We start from the raw sequence: 20,842 nt of genomic DNA, 5'->3' as shown, positions 1-20,842 counted from the left end.
AATATTATTAATTTTTTAATACTTAGATGACTTATAATAATTACTCAGGGGTGATTTAATAAAATTACGGTTCAAGCAGCTGAAACAGACATGTCATAAATATCTGTTTTACTTTTTTTTAAAATTAAATTTTAATAATTTTTTAATACGTAAATGTCATATAACAATTAATTAGGGGTGGTATTTTAAGTGAGTCTCATAAGATGTCAAACTAATTAAAACATCAAGAGTTAATTTATCATTTTATATTATTTTTATCTTTTTATAAAATATTATTAATTTTTTAATACTTAAATGACTTATAATAATTACTTAGGGGTGATATAGTAAAATTACGGTTGAAACAGGTGAAATAAAAACGTCATAAATACCCGTTTTACTTTTTTTTAAATTAAATTTTATTAATTTTTTAGTACATAAATATCATATAATAATTAATTAAGGGGGATATAGTAAAATCACGGAATAAGCAGGCAGCTGGAAGCAGACATGTCGAACACCAGCTGCCTGCTTCCAGCCACCCCACTCACGCTTATATATATATAGTATATATTGTAGTAAGCTGAGGAAGCAATGAAATCTAAGTACCCTCATTTGTTCAAAGATGAAGAGGAAGTTCAAGAAACGGAGTTAGAACATGAACAAGTAAGTTTTTTTATATATGCATAGTATTTATGTGATGATGAGAATATTAATAATGGACTTGAACTTGTTTTGGTTGAATAACTACGGTAACATTCGAGGACGAATGTCCTAAAGGGGGGAAGGATGTAACACCCCGTATTCAAGTACATGTATTGGCGTATTCAAGTACGTGTATTGGTCTTATTTATATGGAATTAATTTTTATTTATTTTATTTATACCGGAATTTGCCCGTCGATGGTTCCATACGAAGGTTATTGAAGAAGCTTTCCAACGATATAAATATTTCCAAAAACGGATAAGTTTCGGATATAATCGAGCACGTTCGAAACTATAAAACGGTGGCCAGGATATTGTGAATAGTAAATGTGCAGGAAAATTTCCTGCACACAAACTACTGAGGCCTGCCAGTTTTTTGGGTCAACTTTGAACGATCATAACTCCCTTAATATAATGAACTGGGAGAGATACGACCTATCAAAAGAAATATCTTTGAGTCTTCTTTCCAATGCAATTGGTTTCATCCAAATCAAACGTCTAAGTAAGGATTTATACTCGTTTTACTTCAGCCTCTCAAAACAGATTTTTAGGGTCAACTTCAAACGATCATAGCTACTTGTACAGGACGAACTGGGTGGCCTACTTTATAGGAAATGAAATACCTTTGAATTATCTTTCCAACGATACCAATTTCACCCAAATCCAATATCGGAGCAAAGAGTTATGGTCGATCTACTTTAACTTGTCAAAACAGTCCACCAGAGGACAGATTTGACATTATTTAAATTTTAAAGGCACTTTGGTCATTCCCTATGATATTATGGACGGGAATATGTGTATATATACATGTATATGATTTCAAAAACTCATCTTCATCATCAATCATAGGAAAGAACAAACCCTAGCCAAATTTGACCTTCAAATTACTTTTGATTCAACCGTAGAAATTCCAAAGTAATCCGATAACTGCGTTTGTCATCTCGAGAGCTTCGAAAGGCACCTATTATTTGTGAAAACAGGGTTGCATAATCAAGAGGTGAATTCTAAGGTATGAATATTGTTTGCCTTTGTTCTCTTCCATATGTATATGTGTGATAGAGGATTATATGTATTGGTTGTTATTGAAAGGTGATGAAAATAGGGTTATGGACTATTTTGCATGGTTTGGTTGTATTGAATTGTGGAAGGTGGATATGGTAATTGAGTTATGGAAGGTGGATATGGTGATATACTATTGAATTGATGATTATTTATGTCTATGGCTCAATTTGGTTTAATGGATTGGTTGGAAGGATAAATGAATCCAAACTTGATATTGGAGGATGTTGTATGAATATGGATGGCATGTGAATGTAATTGGAGTATAAGAAGTTTAAGTGACACCCTTTATTGTGCAATTAAGGCTTACTACTTAACCACTTGTTTGGTGAATTCAAATAATTGAATTGTGACGTTTGGTCGCTAATACTAGATTGCTATATATGTTCATTGTAGATAAGTAATCCGAAAAGACGAGAAGTCAATTTGGGACTAGTATTGAAGGTTGATAGTCAGGTATGTAAAGCATACTCTATACCATATCTTTGGCATGAAAGTGAACAATTGTTCTATTAAGAAAGTTTCCAAAGTTATTCAGTAACATGTGATCCATAATGATTTTGTATGATGTCCTACGTTACCAATGAACTTGTTTCCACCCTACAAGATGTCAAGACATTTCAATACTTACTTGTTTTCCAAATCTTACATATTTATTGCACTAATGAATGTCAGAAGGTATCCGGTTACTCAAACAAGATCCATGTGCTATTAATGACTCCAAAACGTTTCATTGATATACCAATAAGTTCCTACTTCATTGTTATGACATTGATGACTCCAAAACACTTTATTGATGTGCCAATGAGTTCTTACTTCATTGTTATTGCATTGATGGTCTATTTATATGTCTCTTATTGATGTATCATTGTTTCAAAGTATCAAAAATGTGGTGGCGACCGAAATAACAATCTCAAAGATTAATTGAACTAAGTGATGGAAGTTCTCTCTTATCGGGTGGTATCCCAGGGGCATAAGCCTAGCATGGGTCGATCCCTATTTATGTGTTTATGGGTGGTATCCCAGGGGCATAAGCCTAGCATGGGTCGATCCCAGTTGATATGTATTGGAGGCAGCCTAATGGTCACAGTACAGTACAGTAATGATTACAAAGACGATAAGAACGAAGGTAAAGTGATTGAATAAATACAATGTACAGGTTGTCACAAGTTCTAGTAAGTGTGGTCCACTTCTATTACGATTTATTCACTTGTTTCTGATTTCTATTGAGCTCCTATATCATATGTGATTATCTACAGTTTTACATACTCAGTACATATTTCGTACTGACGTCCCCCACGGGGACCTGCATTTCATGCTGCAGGCACAGGTACCTCAGCTCATATACCGCACAAGTAGGAGCCAGGATACCCAGCTGCTTTTGGTGAGCTCCAGTTTGCTTCGGGGCTTTCCGTGTCATATCCAGTTACTTTTGGTATTGTATAGAAGTTACTTATATGGCGGGGTGTGTCCCGACCTTAGTTAAACTCTGTGTATTGTCTAGAGGCTTTGTAGACCTAATGTACAATCAAGGTGGTATTTTGTTAATAGACGTGATGGCTCCAACGGCCAAGTATTATATATACATATATATGTGTTCTCGAGCTTATACAGGTAATTATTTCCTTTTATATGCAACGTGATGCTGTCCGAATTTCGGGTTGTCATATAGGTATGCATGGGAAATATAAGGTTATGAGCTGGTTCTCCCGGGCCTCCTCGGTTACGGGTGTCAGTCCGCCCCAATAGGATTTGAGGCGTGACAGGATAGTAGTAGTAGTATATTAAATTAACGTTATCAAATTAATGTTATTACAATGTTATTAAATTAACGTTATTAAAACATTATTAAATTAATGCAGGGGCGAACCTACGTGGTTGCCATGGGGTTCACCCGAACCCCCTCGGTAAAAAAATTGCGTTATATATATAAGGTAGAAAATCTATATTTACATACGTATATTAATGTTGAACCACATGAAACAAGGCACTTAGATAGCTCAGTGGTGTTATTTGCTCTTCTTGGGCGCTTCCTTCAGCCTACTGCGCAGGTTCGATTTTTTAATTAAAAAAAAAGTTAGTTGTTGCAGCTATAGAAATAATAATAATAATAATAATAATAATAATAATAATAATAATAATAACGACACCCTTTTAACACAAAAAGCAAAACTTTGACAGTGCACAAATATGACCTTTAACTATTCAAAACTACACAAATATGATCTCTCTCCAAGTCAACCCTTTTAACGATGTGGCACCGTGTGATTGGATTACCTTTCCACGTAGGCGCGAGTGAAACTCACACATGGGGTTGCAAAATCGGAGGTCATATTTGTTCAGGTTTTGAATAGTTAAAGGTCCTATTTGTGCACTATCAAAGTTTAAGGTCAAATTTATAATTTGGCGTTAAATTTAGGGTTATTTTTATGTATTAACTCTATTTTTATTTATAGTTGAAGTTTATTTTCCATGAATTAAATTATGTTGGAAACAGAGGGTGATGTTGGATGATTGATATCTATTTATATATGCTAATATATCGTAAATACATAAAACTCAAATTCTTTTTATTTTATTATCATCATTGACATATCAATTACATTTTAATGGCATTTGACATCAACCTTGACTCAAGAAAAGTGCTTGAGCATTCTCATCACTACAGTAGAGACAAGGATGTTGAGTCTCAACATGTTCAACATTTTTCAATACATCCCTAGACTTCAATACCAACTCTTTATTGATAAGAGGGCCACAATTTTTCTCCAACACAATTAAAATTGCATGACTAAATGCCCCATAAGCTTGATTTTCATTTTCAACTCCTCCAACATCTTGACATTCTTCATTAGCTTGACATCCACTTAGCAAAATACCCTCATCTTGCTTAAGTGGCTTTAATAAATCTAACTCCACTTGATTAGGCAAAGAAAATAGAAGACTAGCTTCATTTCCAAAGAGTTGTAACATGTGTGTTCCAATATCTGAGGTGTTTATGTTTGTTAAGGATGCTAGATGTTCCAAGATTGTTTCATGAGGGATGAATTTACTCTTGTAATAATGAGATTTTGATGCCGACTCTGACTTATTTGGGACTGAGATGTAGTTGTTGTTGTGACGAGATGGTCCAATTTGCTCTCTCTCTTTGTCAATTAGGCCTCCGCTATGGCAAGAATCTGAAAGGATTGTGAAAGTTGCTCCTTCTGGTACTCGATTCACTATTTTTCGAATATCCACATCTGCCAAATAATATGTTTTTAAAGGATATCAAGAACATAAAATTATTGTGTAATAATATGTAAAATACATATACATATGTTACAAAGAAATTAACCCCTTAACAATTCCCTTCTCAAGGAGACACAAATGCTACTTTTTCGTCAAGTTTATAGCTAAGATTAGTCAAGATGAGATCAAGAAATTAACTTACTAGTAATATAATTGAAATCAAGAGCAACTATAGCTTCTTCTTGATTCTTTTTTCCAGTCAATGTTCCATGTCCACTAAAATGAAAGTACAAAACATCCCCTTGTTCAGCTTCATCAACCATTTTATTAAGTGCTTTCTTGATATTAGCTCCTGTGGGCATCACAGGGCAGCCTGATTTATCCATGAGCAACTCAATGTGCTGTGAATCGAACCCGAATCGATTCACTAGCACATCCCTCATGGCTAAAACATCATTGTGACATCCATGTAACCTGTCATTTAATAGTGTCGAAGTCAGAAATTTCGCTATAACTATTCAAAGTTAAATATATATGTAAAAAAAAAAACAAGTTTTTGATGTGCATATATTTAATTTTCGATAAGGAGTGTTCAACTGATCACCCTTCATTCTATGTTACGACACTACTGACCTGTAACGTGTGTTTTCGTAGTTGCAACCAACTAGAACAGCCAATTTTTTACCAACTTTCTCCATTTTTTCAGAAATAAATGAAAGCAAGAAGTGTTTGTTTTTGTAGATTTATCAATTTTGAAGTGGTTTTTTGTGATTTGATTGAACAAGAATTTATAGCGGAAGTTTCATTTGTTATTGCTTGTAAGTTTCATAATTGCTTAAGAGGTGACATTTCTGATTTTGTACTTTAAGAAATTAGAGGAATTAAGCAATGCTATATTTGTTCAAGCAATTTTTTTTTTCATTTTTTGTCCCCTTTTTGAAATAAGGTTTTATAGGATGATTTCTCTGGTCACACGTATTGTGTAATATAAGGAGAGTCTTGGCGCAAATTTCGCACAATGATAAAAAGGTGGTTTTTTTTGGACTGACAGAAAGCTTACGCGTTCAAGCTATGAAATCTATCTCTTGTAAAAATACAACGTAAGACCGCATGTAATAGAAATATTATGAACTGGCTGTTATTCGTACCTCTATGCATAATGAGAGCTACTAGTGTTGAGTTCGTGCCCTACTGATTATTTTATTTTCACCTAACTGTTGCTTATCGATGGAACGGATTGCTTGACGTGTTTCACTGACATGTTTCAAGGAAGCAGTAAAACAAAAATAAAGAACACAATGATTTTTAATTATAATTATAAAACTACGGATACACATTAGACAAAGTTATTTATTAGGATGGAGTAATGCAAATTAATATGGTGATGTGATCCCAGGGGCGGCTCAAGCATTTAAGTGGCCTAAGGCCAAAATCGAACAAAGGCCTTAATTTTTTTAATTTTTTTTTTTAATAAAGTCTATTTTAAAAAATTTATAATTCCTAATAATATAATCGATGCATTAGTCTTTGTTGAGACATAATACTCACATATATCAAACTTTTTTAATAATTCTTTCTTTTTATATAAAAAAATTATTTTTTCATCAAATAATATTATTATTATTCTCAAAAAATATATATATAATTTATTATTATTAAAAAATGAGGCCTTCAAATTTGGAGGCTTAAGACGGTCACCTTTTTTGTAATGAAGTCGAGGCGCCCCAGTGATCCAGCAAATAAAAATGTGATTTGGGATAAATTGACATAATGATAAATCGAATTCTTTTGTTTGCCACCTTATTATATTGCTAAGGACATGAAACTGCACGTTTCCTTTCACGTAACATCTACATCAACAAGAGAAATTTCTTATAAAACACATAATCACGTTAGTGCTCATCAAAGTTATTTGGTATTAATTAATTGAAACCTATATCAATTATTTGATGTGTGCATCGTATGGCATTACGTGACACAAACTCAAAGCAATGGACAGATAATATATGAGCAACAATTGCTCTTTTTAAATCTCCATCCTGTCCTATTTTCACATTTGATAGGGGGTCTGTCGGAAACAGCCTCTCTATTTCATCTGAGGTAGTGGTATGATCTACATACACTCTACCCTTCCCAGATCCAACTATGTGGAAATACACAGGATATGTTGTTTGTGTTGATATATTATATGGCTTTTGGTTTCTAAGTCTTGATATGGAAATGTGTTGATTTAGAGCAAAGAAATACATAGGAGAGCTAGTGTGAAGTTGTTCATATTTTATCCTGCATGCAAGCAAGATCGCGCTAATTCCCTAATTCTTCCAACTACAGTGACGTTAATTGTGGTTACATTCATAAGTAGCGTGGTCCATCTATATCTCACTTGATCGTATTAAATCATAAGGTACTACGAAAGAAACGCAGAGAAATCGCTCTTATTGATAAATAAAAACAGCATAATTGTCAGGAAGAGTCCTATTTCTCTTCATAGGGGGATAGCACAAGTTGATAGCTTGATTCTTCAAAAGTTGCACATAGATGTGATAGTGTTTTTTAGCAAGTGCTACACACAGATAGGATGAAATCTGGAATTCATCGCTGACTGTCTTTTTAGCCGGGTGGCCAGTTCATCTGTCGGCCTCCGAGAAGGTGAAGGTGAAGATGATAAACAGATTGACCTGACAAAAACATCTTCAGGTTAATATACAGTAAAATGGAACTACCTAATAGAACTGGAGACAAGGGGAGTAGGAAGGAAGTTACTGACATCCACTAGGCCCATCGTTGATCACGAGTCTAAATCCATTCTCGAGAAGACCTTCCTGTTTGGCAACAAGCTTTGCTGTGTAAAGAAGTTGACCGAGAATCTCGCAGTGCTTTTCTTCAGCCTGAAAGAAGTTCAGAAAGAAAAAACTGGTAAAGTAACACGCAAGAGTATACCAGACGCGACCAACTCAACCCTCCGATTTGAAGCAATACTAGATTGATCAAAGAGATATTCGCATATTATATAAAGCAGCACATCTCCAGTAGTACTCGAATTTTTCAAGAGATCACCCAGATATATGAAGTGTAAGGACTAAGGGTATTGTGTCGTATGTACCCTAGACAACTGCTCATTCAGGTTGACATATACCCAGTGCAGTACCACAAAGTGAGGGGAGGCTAGAGTTTATGCAGACCGTACCCCTACCTCTGAGGTAGGGCGGCTGTTTCCATTAGACCGTCGACTGAAGAAAAGAACAATCTAAAGCAGTCCAGAAAAAGATGGTAACGGAAGTACAAAAAACAATACATAGTAACAAAAACAACATATGGTAACAGAATAGTACTACAACAAAACATTATGATACTCGAAGTACAAGAAACTTCTAGAATAATACTATGAGTACTAGTATGGGCGGACAACAAGACTGCTCATTCCGATAACCAAATGTAAAAAGATGAAATTTGTGACAAGCTCTACAAATTTGTTATTCTCTATTCTCACCAAATAAACAAGTGAAAAGAAAGAAAAAGGAATGGAAAAGGATCGACTCCTCAGCCACTGAATCGCAGCTTCACGGAATGCTGAGAGTCAGTGACTTAACTAGCTCATTGCTAAAGCTAATTTCTAAAATCTTCTATCTTCTTTTTCTAGTCTATAATACTTCATCCGATCAGGCAACTAAAGAGTAGAACATGAAAAAAGGAAACCCTTAGACTTCAAACCAACAAGTTTGGTAGAGCAATCACTTCAAAGCATCACCAATTTTCACATTTCTCATATACTCATGACTCAAATATTTTGATAGCAAATGCAAAGCTTCATTACGCTTCTTGTGAGCAGACCATCAACAAACTATGAGCGACATACTAAAATATTGAGCCTGCTACTGAGAAAAAGAAAATTTCATAACTCCATCTGATATCCGGGACCAAGGACCAGAAATTAGTCAGCAAATAACAGACAAAGAAAACATGAAAAAGAAATGCATAAACCACAGATATAGATTTAATTGTATAGAGCCTTCACATGTTACAGTACAAAGCAAGAAAAGAAAGAGAGCAAGAAACAAGAAATAAAGAATGAACGAACACCGAACGAAACAACTGATTTACAAAAAACACAGAAACAAACAAACATGGACTACTCCTTAGACCTAGCGTAGCTCCATGGAATGCTGCGAGTCTATGAGCAGCAATGCGCTAGAGCTAGTTTAAAAGAGGGCAGCCCGGTGCACTAATAAAGCCAGTTTCTAATTTTTATTCTATTAACTTACATTTTTAACACTTTGTTTAATCAGAGATAGCAGATCGTGTTATTAAAGTGCAATCACATCAATCAAAGTACACCAGCGAATTAAGTTAGCAAAGCTGGCTTCTAAGTGTCACCATTTTTTACTTCACTAAAAGCATTGCACCTCGTACATTCTGAAGCAAAAATGCAGGGAATTCCTATACCTCTTGTGTGCAACGTGTTAACAACTATGATCTCGTACAAAAAGCTTGTTCATACTCTTTCAGAAAGAAAATGAAATACCTTGGAAAGTCCAGTTAAGCCATCCCTGACCTTGGGAATAAGCAAAATGTGCACAGGAGCTTGGGGATTTATGTCTCTGAAAGCTAAAACCTGGAATAACAACAAATTAAATACAAAATACAATACTCCCTCCAACAATGTTTGACTTGGTAATTTTACTATATCAACCCTAAATATTATAAGCCATCTCACAGTGAGAAATGGATTAGAAACAATTAGTACTAAGTAATAAGGGTAAAATAAGTATAAAATGGTAAACTATCTCTTGATTTTCCAAACTGGACAAGTAAAACTGGACATCTTTTTTCTTTTAATAACCAGTAAAGTGGAAATCTATTTTTAGTGTGGACAAGTAAAAGTGAACGCATCAAAAGAAGCAGCTGCCATGAAAGCTTAAAGACGTATGCATATTGATGCACAATATCAAAATACTGATACCATAAATGGTGGATGAAGTACTCAACAACAACAACAAACCAGTGTATTCCCACCTAGTGGGGTCTGGGGGGGTAAGATGTACGCAGTCCATACCTCTACCTCTAAAGAAGTAGAAAGGTTGTTTCCGATAGACCCCCGGCTCAAGTCACGAGATACCACACAAACTCATAATAAAGCACCGAACTAGATTACATAACATAAATACGGCACCCATAAGTATTAGAAAACAGAGGAAAGCACACAGATTCGTAATAAAACATGGAACACGGAATTATAACAAGAATAAAAAACCCCCCAAGTAATTCCCTACACTAGCGACCCCAACCGGCCCTAGTCTTCTGCCCTAATTCGCGTCCTCCAGACCTTCCTATCTAGGGTCATGTCCTCGGTGAGCAGTAACTGCTCCATGTCCCGCCTAATCACCTCCCCCCAGTACTTCTTCGGCCTACCCCTACCCCGCCTAAAACCATCCAACGCTAGCCTCTCACACCTACGAACCGGGGCATCCATGCCCCTCCTCTTCACGTGTCCGAACCATCTCAATCGGGCTTCCCGCATTTTGCACTCCACTGGAGTCACACCAACCTTCTCCCAGATAGTCTCATTCCGAACTCTATCCCCTCTAGTCAGCCCACACATCCAGCGCAACATCCGCATTTCTGCCACCTTCATTTTTTGGATGTGGGAGTTCTTAACTGGCCAACACTCCGCTCCATACAACATGGCCGGACGGACTACCACCCTGTAGGATTTGCCTTTCAGCTTGGGCGGCACCTTCTTATCACACAACACCCCCGACGCGAGCTTCCACTTCATCCATCCCGCCCCAATACGGTGCAAGACATCCTCGTCAATCTCACCGTTACTCTGGATCACGGACCCGAGATACTTGAAACTATCCCTCTTACATACCTCCTGTGATTCCAGCTTCACTACTACCTCATTCTCCCGCCTCACGTCATTAAACTTGCATTCCACATACTCTGTCTTGCTTCTGCTCACCCTGAACCCTTTAGACTCAAGAGTTTGCCTCCACACCTCTAATTTGTCATTCACACCCCCTCGAGTCTCATCTATCAGAACTACATCGTCTGCAAAAAGCATACACCAAGGCACCTCCCCTTGAATACGCCGCGTCAACACATCCATCACCAACGCAAACAAAAAGGGACTAAGAGTAGATCCCTGATGCAATTCTGTCAAGACAGTGAAATGCTCTGAGTCTCCTCCCGCCGTCCTCACCTGAGTTTTCGCTCCATCATACATATCCTTAATTGCTCTGATATATGCCAGCGGTACTCCACTCACCTCCAAGCATCTCCAAAGCACCTCCCTGGGGACTTTGTCGTAAGCCTTCTCCAGGCCGATAAACACCATGTGCAGGTCCTTCTTCCTTTCCCTATACTGTTCCACCAACCTCCGCACCAGGTGAATTGCCTCCGTCGTCGAGCGGCCAGGCATAAATCCAAACTGGTTTTCCGAAATAGACACTATCCGTCTCAGCCTCACCTCGACCACTCTCTCCCAAATCTTCATAGAGTGACTCAATAACTTAATCCCCCTATAGTTATTGCAACTCTGGATGTCACCCTTATTCTTATAGAGAGGGATCATGGTACTCCACCTCCAAGCCTCGGGCATCTTTGCCATCTTGAAGATTTCATTAAACAATCCAGTCAACCACCTTACACCAGCCTCTCCAACGAACTTCCAAAACTCCACCGGTATCTCGTCCGGCCCCGTCGCCCTACCCCTTCGCATCCTGCGAACAGCCTCTCTAACCTCTTCTACCTTAAAACGTCTACAATAGCTAAAATCCCGACACTCCTCTGAGTGCTCCAGTTCCCCTAACACAATAGCTCTATCCCCTTCGTCATTCAAGAGCCTATGAAAGTACGATTGCCATCTATTCTTAATGTGGCCGTCCTCCACCAACACTCTACCGTCCTCCCCCTTAATGCACCTCACCTGATCGAGGTCATGACCCTTCCTCTCCCTAGCCTTAGCGAGTCTAAACAACTTTTTCTCCCCTCCTTTCCCCTGTAACCCTGCATACAAGCTCTCAAAAGCGGCCGTCTTAGCTGCCGTGACTGCTGACTTAGCCTCCTTCCTAGCTAGCTTGTACTCTTTCCTGTTTACCCGCTTCTCTTCTTCGTCCTTACTCTCAACCAATTTAGCATACGCCTCTTTCTTGGTCCCCACTTTCTTCTCCACCTCTTCATTCCACCACCAATCCCCCCGATGATGCCCGGCCCGGCCCCTAGAAACACCCAAAACCTCACTTGCATTCTCCCTGATGCACCTAGCCGCCCTATCCCACATACTATCCACGTCCCCCCTACACTCCCACACCCCCATTCCCGCCAACTTCTCCCCTATCTCCCACGCATTCACTGGCGTCAAGCCGCCCCACTTAATTCTAGGTCTACACTCCTTACTCCTCCTCTTTCTATTCTTCTTTATACCCAAATCCATAACCAAGAGCCTATGCTGGATGGAAAGATTCTCACTCGGGATGACCTTACAGTCCTTACACAATGCCCTATCCCCTTTCCTAAGCAACAAAAAGTCAATCTGGGTCCTGGCTATCGCGCTTCGAAAGGTGATCAGGTGATCGTCCTTCTTCGGGAAGCCCGAGTTCACCACCACCAGCCCAAAGAACCTCGCAAACTCTAATAGAGTAGCCCCTTCTTCATTTCTCTCCCCAAAACCAAAACCACCATGCACCTCACCAAAGCCTCCCGGTAAAGCCCCGATGTGCCCGTTGAAATCTCCTGCTACAACAATCTTCTCCGAGCTAGGCACGCCTCTCACCACCTCCTCCAAAGCCTCCCAAAACCGCATCTTCTCCTCCCCCTCCGATCCCACTTGCGGCGCATAGGCACTACACACGTTCAGGGTAAACCCCCGAATGACCAACTTAATAGTCATCAACCTATCGTTGATCCTCTTCACCTCTACTACCTGACCTCTAAGCTCTTCATCTACTAAGATGCCAACTCCATTCCTACGCCTCTCGCTCCCAGAGTACCACAGCTTGTAACCATCCACCTCCCTAGCCCTAGACCCTACTCACTTGGTCTCTTGAACACACGCAATATTGATCCTCCTCTTCCTAAAAATCTTCACAAGCTCTATGGACTTACCCTGAAGGGTTCCTATATTCCAAGACCCAACCCTCAGCCTACCATCCCTATCCACACGCCCTCCACTACCCCCCCGCGGCCAAACCTTGGCCTCCCTCCCACTCCCGCCCTTACCTCATCCCCCGCCCCCACCACGGCCCCACGCCCCAACCCCCTCGGACATGACCCTATCCAACCATTACCGCCCACAGCCACAACTACACGAAAGTACAAGAAAATATAAAGATATAAACGATGGTAGTAGCAAAGCAGCAGCAAGAAATACAAGGCTCACACAAATTCAAAGGAATAATCCAGGAACAGAACTAAACTCAACTAGAGCGCAAACACCACTAGACTCAACACCCACAGCCCCAAAAAACAGATTCCCAAGCCGATAACCCAATCCAAAGCAGTGCAAGAAACGACCACAGCAACAGCAACAACAGGCAACAGACAATATCAACAAATCCAACGCAAGTCAAGGTACAGGGGCTACTACTAGCATAATACGAAGAATGAAATAACAAAGGTTAGAAGTCACCGGGTTACGCTTGTAAACCAAGCCGGAAACCAAAGCCCAGCGTTGACCGGGTTCCGGGGGATTCCGGTGCTGAGATGGAGTTGAGGCTGCTGGAGACCGAGGGAACTGGTCGTCGTTTGGGTGCTGCGACTGCTGGCGACCGAGCGTCGGGTGCAGGCGGAGCTGCGGCTGGAGACCGAATCGGCGGCTGGAGACCGAATCGGCGGCTGGAGACCGAGCGGCGGCTGGCTGGAGACCGAGGTGGGGGGGGGGGGGGAGGAACGGAGGGGGGAGGGAGAGCGGATTGGAACCGGAGGTCGGTGACGGAGGGCAGCGGGGAGCGACGACGGGGGTCGATGCCAAGGACCGGAGGTCGGGTCGGGTCGGCGCCGAAGGTCGGCGACAGCGACGGGGGCCTGGGACCGGGACGAGAGAGAGAGATAGAGGGTAGGGAGAGAGAGAGAGAGCCGTTAGTGGAGAGAGAGAGGGTGGATGAAGTACTGAAGCCCTAAAAAAGAAAACATGCTTCACCGAGAAATTTAATATTTTTAACAAAACAACAGCAACAAATTATACGAGCATTGCCAATTTCCAAGCAAAGGTTAGGCACTGTTTAAAAAGCAATAGCCCATACCCCGTTCCCAGCGTATTTAAAAAAAGACGAGTTCAAATAATCATCCAGAAAAGAAACATGCTTCACATCTCGCGGAGTCATGGACATTTGGATTATAAGAACATGTAATGGCCCATTTTGTTAAATCTTTTCCAGGTTTAATAAAGTGGCCTACTTACATAGCATTAAAATTCACTATATCCGCTCCTCAAAATCAAAAACTTAAAGACAGCTTACTATTTGTATACCGAGACCACCAGCTTGTATTTTCAGAAGTTTATAACAGAAAATATTTTTACAATAGCACATTTTCTAATTTCTAAAAAGTAGTTTTCTCAAACAAGACGGGCAAGTATGTGCAAGATGTTATCTTAGCTCTGCACTGTAAACAATACAAGCTGAAAACACACAGATGCAAATGAAACACACACCCAAGTGGCATATATACCTTGTCATCCTCGTATACAATGTCTGCTGGGATTTCCTTCTTAATGATCTTGTCAAATCTGACAATCAAGAATCAATTCTTTAAACAAAGCCCCCCAAAATAATAAACAATCTAATTAAACATCCAAATTAACAGAAAATTGAAACATATTGTCAAATCTGACAATCAAAAAACAATTTTTAGAAAACATCAACATACCCCACGAAATCCCACAAGTGGGGTCGAAAGAGGGTTAGAATCTACACAGACCTTACCTCTACCTCGTGGAGGTAGAAAAGGTTGTTTCTAGAGAACTCTCAGCTCAAATACAACAAATCAAAGTAGGTATGGATAGGGAAAACAACAGTGAAGAAAAAATACCAATTACTAAAGAAACAACAACACAATAGTGGAATAACCGAAACACCATAAACAACAAAAGATGATAGAAATCAAAACCAAGATACTACAATCCAAATAAACAGAAAATGGAAACACACAGATAAAACCAACAATCACGAATCAATTTTTAGATAACCCCCACAAGAATAAGAAAAGCTAAGTAAAAATCCAAATAAACAGAAAATGGTAACATATTGTCAAATTCGACAATCAAGAATCAATTTTTAAAACAACAACAACAAACCCAGTATATTCCCACAAAAGTGGAGTCTGGGGAGGATAAAATGTACGCAATCCATACCGCTACCTCCAAAGAAGTAGAGAGGTTGTTTCCGATAGACCCCTGGCTCAAGATAGAGAATAGTAAACAGAAGCGTAATGAAACATGAAGCATGATGGATGGCATAACATAAAAGGAATAAGACATAATAAAATAGAAATCAGAGCAATACGAAAATAAGGTAGATAAATGCAATATGAGATAAGAGGTAAGCCATAGGACATCTGGAATACGACCTCCACCTAGCAGTAACATACACACATAGACCAGAGACACCCGCCACACCCAGACCCTCCTGACTAGGGGCTCCTACACACCCAGACCCTCCTGACTAGGGGCTCCTACCTATGGACACAGTCCTAAGATTACTAACCCGGCTATACATGAGCTCTTCTAACTACTTGCTACAACCTACGCACAAAACCTAGCCTTCTACCCTTATCCGCGACCTCCACACCTTTCTATCTAGGGTCACGTCCTCAGTAAGCTGAAGCTACTCCATGTCATGTCTAATCACTTCCCTTCAGTACTTCTTCAGCCTACCTCTCCTCCTCTTAAAGTCATCCAACGCAAGCTCTCACACCTACGAACTGGGGCATCCGTGCCCCTCCTCATCACATGCCCAAACTATCTCAACCTTCCTTCCCGCATTTTGTCCTCCACCGAAGTCACTCCCACCTTCTCCCGGACAGTCTCATTCCTAACTTTATCCCCTCTAGTAAGTCCACACATCCAACGCAACATTCTCATTTCCACCACCTTCACCCTTTGAATGTGGGAATTCTTGACTGGCCAACACTCTGCTCCATATAGCATGGCTGGACGGACTGCCACTCTATAGAATTTGCCTTTAAGCTTAAGTAGCACCTTCTTATCACACAACACTCCCGAGGCGAGCCTCCACTTCATCCAACCAACTCCAATACGATTAGATACATCCTCATCAATCTCGCCATTCTCCTGAATCATAAACCCAAGAAACTTAAAACTATTCCTCTTACAAACATCCTAGGAATCCAACCTCACCACCATATCGACCTCCTGCCTCAAGTCACTAAAATTGCACTCCATATACTCTGTCTTGGACCTACTCAACTTAAACCCCTTAGATTCAAGGTGCCTCCAAACCTCCAATTTTTCATTCACACACCCCGCATCTCATCAATCAGCACTACATCATCCGCAAACAACATACACCACTGCATCTCCCCTTGAAAACTTCGCGTCAACACGTCCATCACCAACGCAAACAGAAACGAATTAAGAGTCGAACCCGAATGCAACTCTGTCTCGACCGCAAAATGCTCTAAGTCCCCTCCTGCCGTTCTCACCCGAGTCTTCCCTCCATCATACATGTCCTTAATAGCTCTGATGTATGCCACCGGGACCTCTCTCGCCTCTAAGCATCTCTAAAGCACCTCCCTAGGAACTTTGTCATAACCCACAATAATAAACATCTAAATAAACACAAGACTAAAACATATTATCAAATATAACACTCAAGAATCAATTTTTAGAACAACCCCACAATAATAAACAGCTAATTAAACATCCAAAAAAACAGAAAATGGGAACATATTGTCAAAACTACAAAAACAACAACAAACCCAGTATATTCCCACATCGTGGGGTCTGGGGAGGGTAGAATGTACGCAGTCCATACCACTACCTCTAAAGAAGTAGAGAGGCTGTTTCCGATAAACCCCCGACTCAACACAAAGGACAGTATACAAAAAAAAAAATCAAAAGCATAGGACATGATAAAATAACATAGGCACGACATCCATAAAAATATTGTACATTTCCAAACAAAGGACACCAAATCCCTCCTAACTACTAACTACGACTCACCCACACACCTTAGCCCTCTATCCTAATGTTTTTCCTCCATACCTTCCTATCTAGGATCATGTCCTCAGTCAGCTATAACTGTTCCATGTCACGTCTAATCACTTTCCTCCAGTATTTCTTCGGTCTACCCCTACCCCGCTTGAAACCATCCAAGGTCAATCTCTCACACCTACGAACCGGGACATCCGTACCCCTCCTTATCACATGACCAAACCATCTCAACCTCACTTCTCGCATTTTATCCTCCACCGACACCACACCCACCTTCTCCCGAATAATCTCATTCCTAACCCTGTCAGCTCTTGTAAATCCACACATCCAACGCAACATCCTCATTTTCGCCACCTTCAACTTTTGAATATGAGAATTCTTAACCGGCCAACACTCCGCTCTATATAACATAGCCGGTCGGACTGCGATTCTATAGAATTTGCCTTTCAACTTGGGGGGCACATTCTTATCGCATAAAATTCCCGAAGCGAGCCTCCATTTCATCCAACCTGCCCCAATACGGTGGGAGACATCCTCATCTATCTCTTCATTCCCCAGAATCGTGGACCCAGGATACTTAAAACTATCCCTCTTGCAAACCGCCAGAAAATCCAACTTCACTACCACCTCCTCCTCTTGCCTCGAGTCATTAAACTTGCACTCCAAGTACTCCGTCTTGGTCCTATTCAACCAGAAACCTTTAGACTCCAAGGCTTGTCTCCAAACGTCCAGCTTATCATTAATACCTTGTCGCGACTCATCAATCAAAACTACATCATCCGCAAAAAGCATACACCAAGGCACCTCGCCTTGTATACTCCGCGTCAACACATCCATCACCAAGGCGAATAAAAACGTACTAAGATTTGATCCCTGGTGCAATCCTATCAAGACAGGGAAATGCTCGGAATCTCCTCCCACTGTCCTTACCCGAGTCTTCGCCCCCTCATACATGTCCTTAATCACTCTGTTGTACGCCATAGGAACCCCCCTCGCCTCCAAGCATCTCCACAGAATTTTCCTAGGGACCTTTTCAGACGCCTTTTCCAAGTCAATAAACACCATGTGCAGATCCCTCTTCCTCTCTCTATACTACTCTACCAATCTTCGCACTAGGTGAATTGCCTCAGTCGTGGAGCGACCAGGCATAAATCCAAATTGATTCTCCGAAATAGACACAATCTTCCTCAACCTCCGCTCCACCACCCTCTCCCAAATCTTCATCGTGTGACTCAACAACTTAATACCCCGGTAGTTGTTGCAACTCTGAATGTCACCCTTGTTCTTATATAAAGGAATCATCGTGCTCCATCTCCATGCCTCGGGCATCTTTGCGGACTTGAAAATGTTGTTAAACAAGTTAGTCAGCCACCTCAACCCTACCCCGCTAGAAAACTTCCAAAAATCCACTGGGATCTTATCAGGCCCCGTCGCCCTATCCCTTCGCATCTTGCGATTAGTCTCACTGACCTCCTCTACCTTAAAACACCGAAAATAGACGAAATCGCGACACTCCCCGGAGTGCTCCAACTCCCCTAACACAACACCTCTGTTCCTCTCCTCATTCAAGAGCCTATGAAAATACGACTGCCATCTTTCCTTAATGAGGGCGTCTTCAACCAATACTCTGTCATCCTCCCCCTTAATGCACTTCACCTGATCCAGATCCCGCCCCTTCCACTCCCTAACCTTGGCAAGTCTAAACAACCTTTTTTCCTCGCCTTTCTCCTCTAACCCCTTATACAAACTCTTAAAAGTTGCTGTCTCAGCAGTCGTAACTGCTCTGACAATGAATAATCAAAGCAGCATCAACAACATATCTATTTCCACAAATTAGGGTCTGGGGAGGATAGAGTATGCGCAGACCTAACCCTACCTTGTGGAAGTAGAAAGGTTGTTTCCGGAGGAACCTCAGCTCAAATACAGCAAATCAAAGTAGGTATGAAATGGGGAAACGACAGTGAAGAAAACATAGCAACTAATTAGGACACAATAACAACAACAAAATAGTGCAATAACCGAAACACCATTTACAACAGATGATGATAGAAATCAAAAGCAAGTTACTATAAGAATAAGGCTAATACTACGACAGACACCACCAAGCCTAAACCTGTTGAAATGCAAGTACTAACCTTCTACCCTAATCCGTAACCTCCATACACTCCTATCTAAGGTCAATTAAACATCCAAATAAACAGAAAACTGTAACATACTGTCAAAACTGACAATCAAGAATCAACTTTTAAAATAACCCACAAAAATAAACATCCAAAAACATATTATCAAATGTGATAATCAAGAATCAATTTTTAATAAAAATCACAGTAATAAACATTCAAAGAAACAGAAAACAGTAACATATTGTCAAAACTGACAATCAAGAATCAACTTTTAACATAACCCCACAATAATAAACATCCAAAAACATATTAGTATCAAATATGATAATCAAGACTCAATCTTTAAGAAACCCCACAATAATAAACAAAGCTAATGAAACAGAAAATGGAAACATAAAAGGGAAAAAATAATACATGGTAGGAGCATCAGAAGGAACAGCAAGAAGTGCAGCTTCTTTCTCAGAAGCCATAGCAGTAAAATGTGATGAGAGTACTTGGAGTCTGCTCCTATTGGGGTTTTCTGAACTCATGTGGTAGGCTTCATTTTGCTTTCTTGGTATCTTAACTTTATTAGTCAACATATTGGTGCTGTAAACTTATCATAATTGTAGTTAGATACACCTAAGTTTTCGCTTGTACATGTATGTGATACTTCTATTTTTGATAACCGTCATATGCAGCAACACATATCCGGTAATTAGAATAGATGAAAAAACAAATCACCTATTCTTTTTGTCTCTATTAAAAATTGAGTTTACCACCTAATTGGAGCTGACTCCTATATTTTAACTTCTTTTTTAATTTTTTATCGGTATATTAACTTTGTTATTCACTATATCAGTACTATAAGTTTCTCATAATTATGATTCGGTATACCAAGTTCTTGATTGTACATATGTTGTATTACTATTTGTCTGTTTCAAATGAAAAATGACATTTTTCTTGATAAAAGAAAGTGGAATGATGAGCATTTCTCATTTTCAATCCTAAGAGTGTAAATTTAAGTCATCAAGAAGTAAATACGATATTAACTAACACCTAGGAGGGATGAAAAGGATGTTTTCCTCTCTTTTAATTTGCAAATTTTATAGTAGTACAATGCAATTGGTGCAAAATAATACTACAAAATCAAAACCTTTCAACACACATTGGTACAGGATACACATCACATATTTCTATAGAATTTTAATTTAATATGTGACTTAAAATAACTTTAACTTGACTCGTCTCTATATATATCAAAATAATAATAGGTATCAACTTTGACTTACTAATCAATCAACCATTAGGCAACACTTCATCAAACAACCAACAAGGATTGTAATGAAGTTGTTTTATTTAAGAATGATGAATATGAACTTTCATTTTATATGGTTCATTTATTCAGCCAATTTTGCCCCATAATGTTATTTCTCCTTACATATAAAAACAACATTGGCATTATGGATGTTAGAAAGGATTTTTTTTTTTCCCATTATAATATATGATGGTTACTGTTTGCACACAAAATACACTTAGCATTTCTGAGAGGATATATGACAAATTGTGATTGCTGCAAAGCCATTTTTGCTTAG

At 39.6% G+C, this 20,842-nt stretch overlaps 2 protein-coding genes across 2 annotated transcripts; both read right to left on the bottom strand.

Annotated features, from left to right (window-relative positions):
• Positions 1–4,291: 4,291 nt before the first annotated feature.
• On the bottom strand, positions 4,292–5,872 carry LOC107854578 (metacaspase-9). Its single transcript, XM_016699592.2, has 3 exons — positions 5,607–5,872; positions 5,176–5,447; positions 4,292–4,984 (listed from the first exon to the last, which is right to left on the bottom strand). Exons 1-3 carry the CDS (start codon positions 5,669–5,671, stop codon positions 4,365–4,367), a joined length of 957 nt encoding a protein of 318 aa, XP_016555078.1. The 5' UTR covers positions 5,672–5,872; the 3' UTR covers positions 4,292–4,364.
• Positions 5,873–7,390: 1,518 nt separating this feature from the next.
• Positions 7,391–20,022, bottom strand: LOC107854570 (14 kDa zinc-binding protein). Its single transcript, XM_016699581.2, has 5 exons — positions 19,683–20,022; positions 14,643–14,700; positions 9,496–9,585; positions 7,741–7,861; positions 7,391–7,651 (listed from the first exon to the last, which is right to left on the bottom strand). The coding sequence occupies exons 1-5, from the start codon at positions 19,847–19,849 to the stop codon at positions 7,584–7,586; spliced, it is 504 nt and encodes a 167-aa protein (XP_016555067.2). The 5' UTR covers positions 19,850–20,022; the 3' UTR covers positions 7,391–7,583.
• Positions 20,023–20,842: the final 820 nt, after the last annotated feature.

This window comes from Capsicum annuum, chromosome 10, assembly GCF_002878395.1.
Source record: "Capsicum annuum cultivar UCD-10X-F1 chromosome 10, UCD10Xv1.1, whole genome shotgun sequence".
Lineage (NCBI taxonomy): Eukaryota > Viridiplantae > Streptophyta > Magnoliopsida > Solanales > Solanaceae > Capsicum > Capsicum annuum.
Note: the sequence above shows the minus strand (reverse complement) of the source record. Positions and strands in the feature narration are given on the sequence as shown.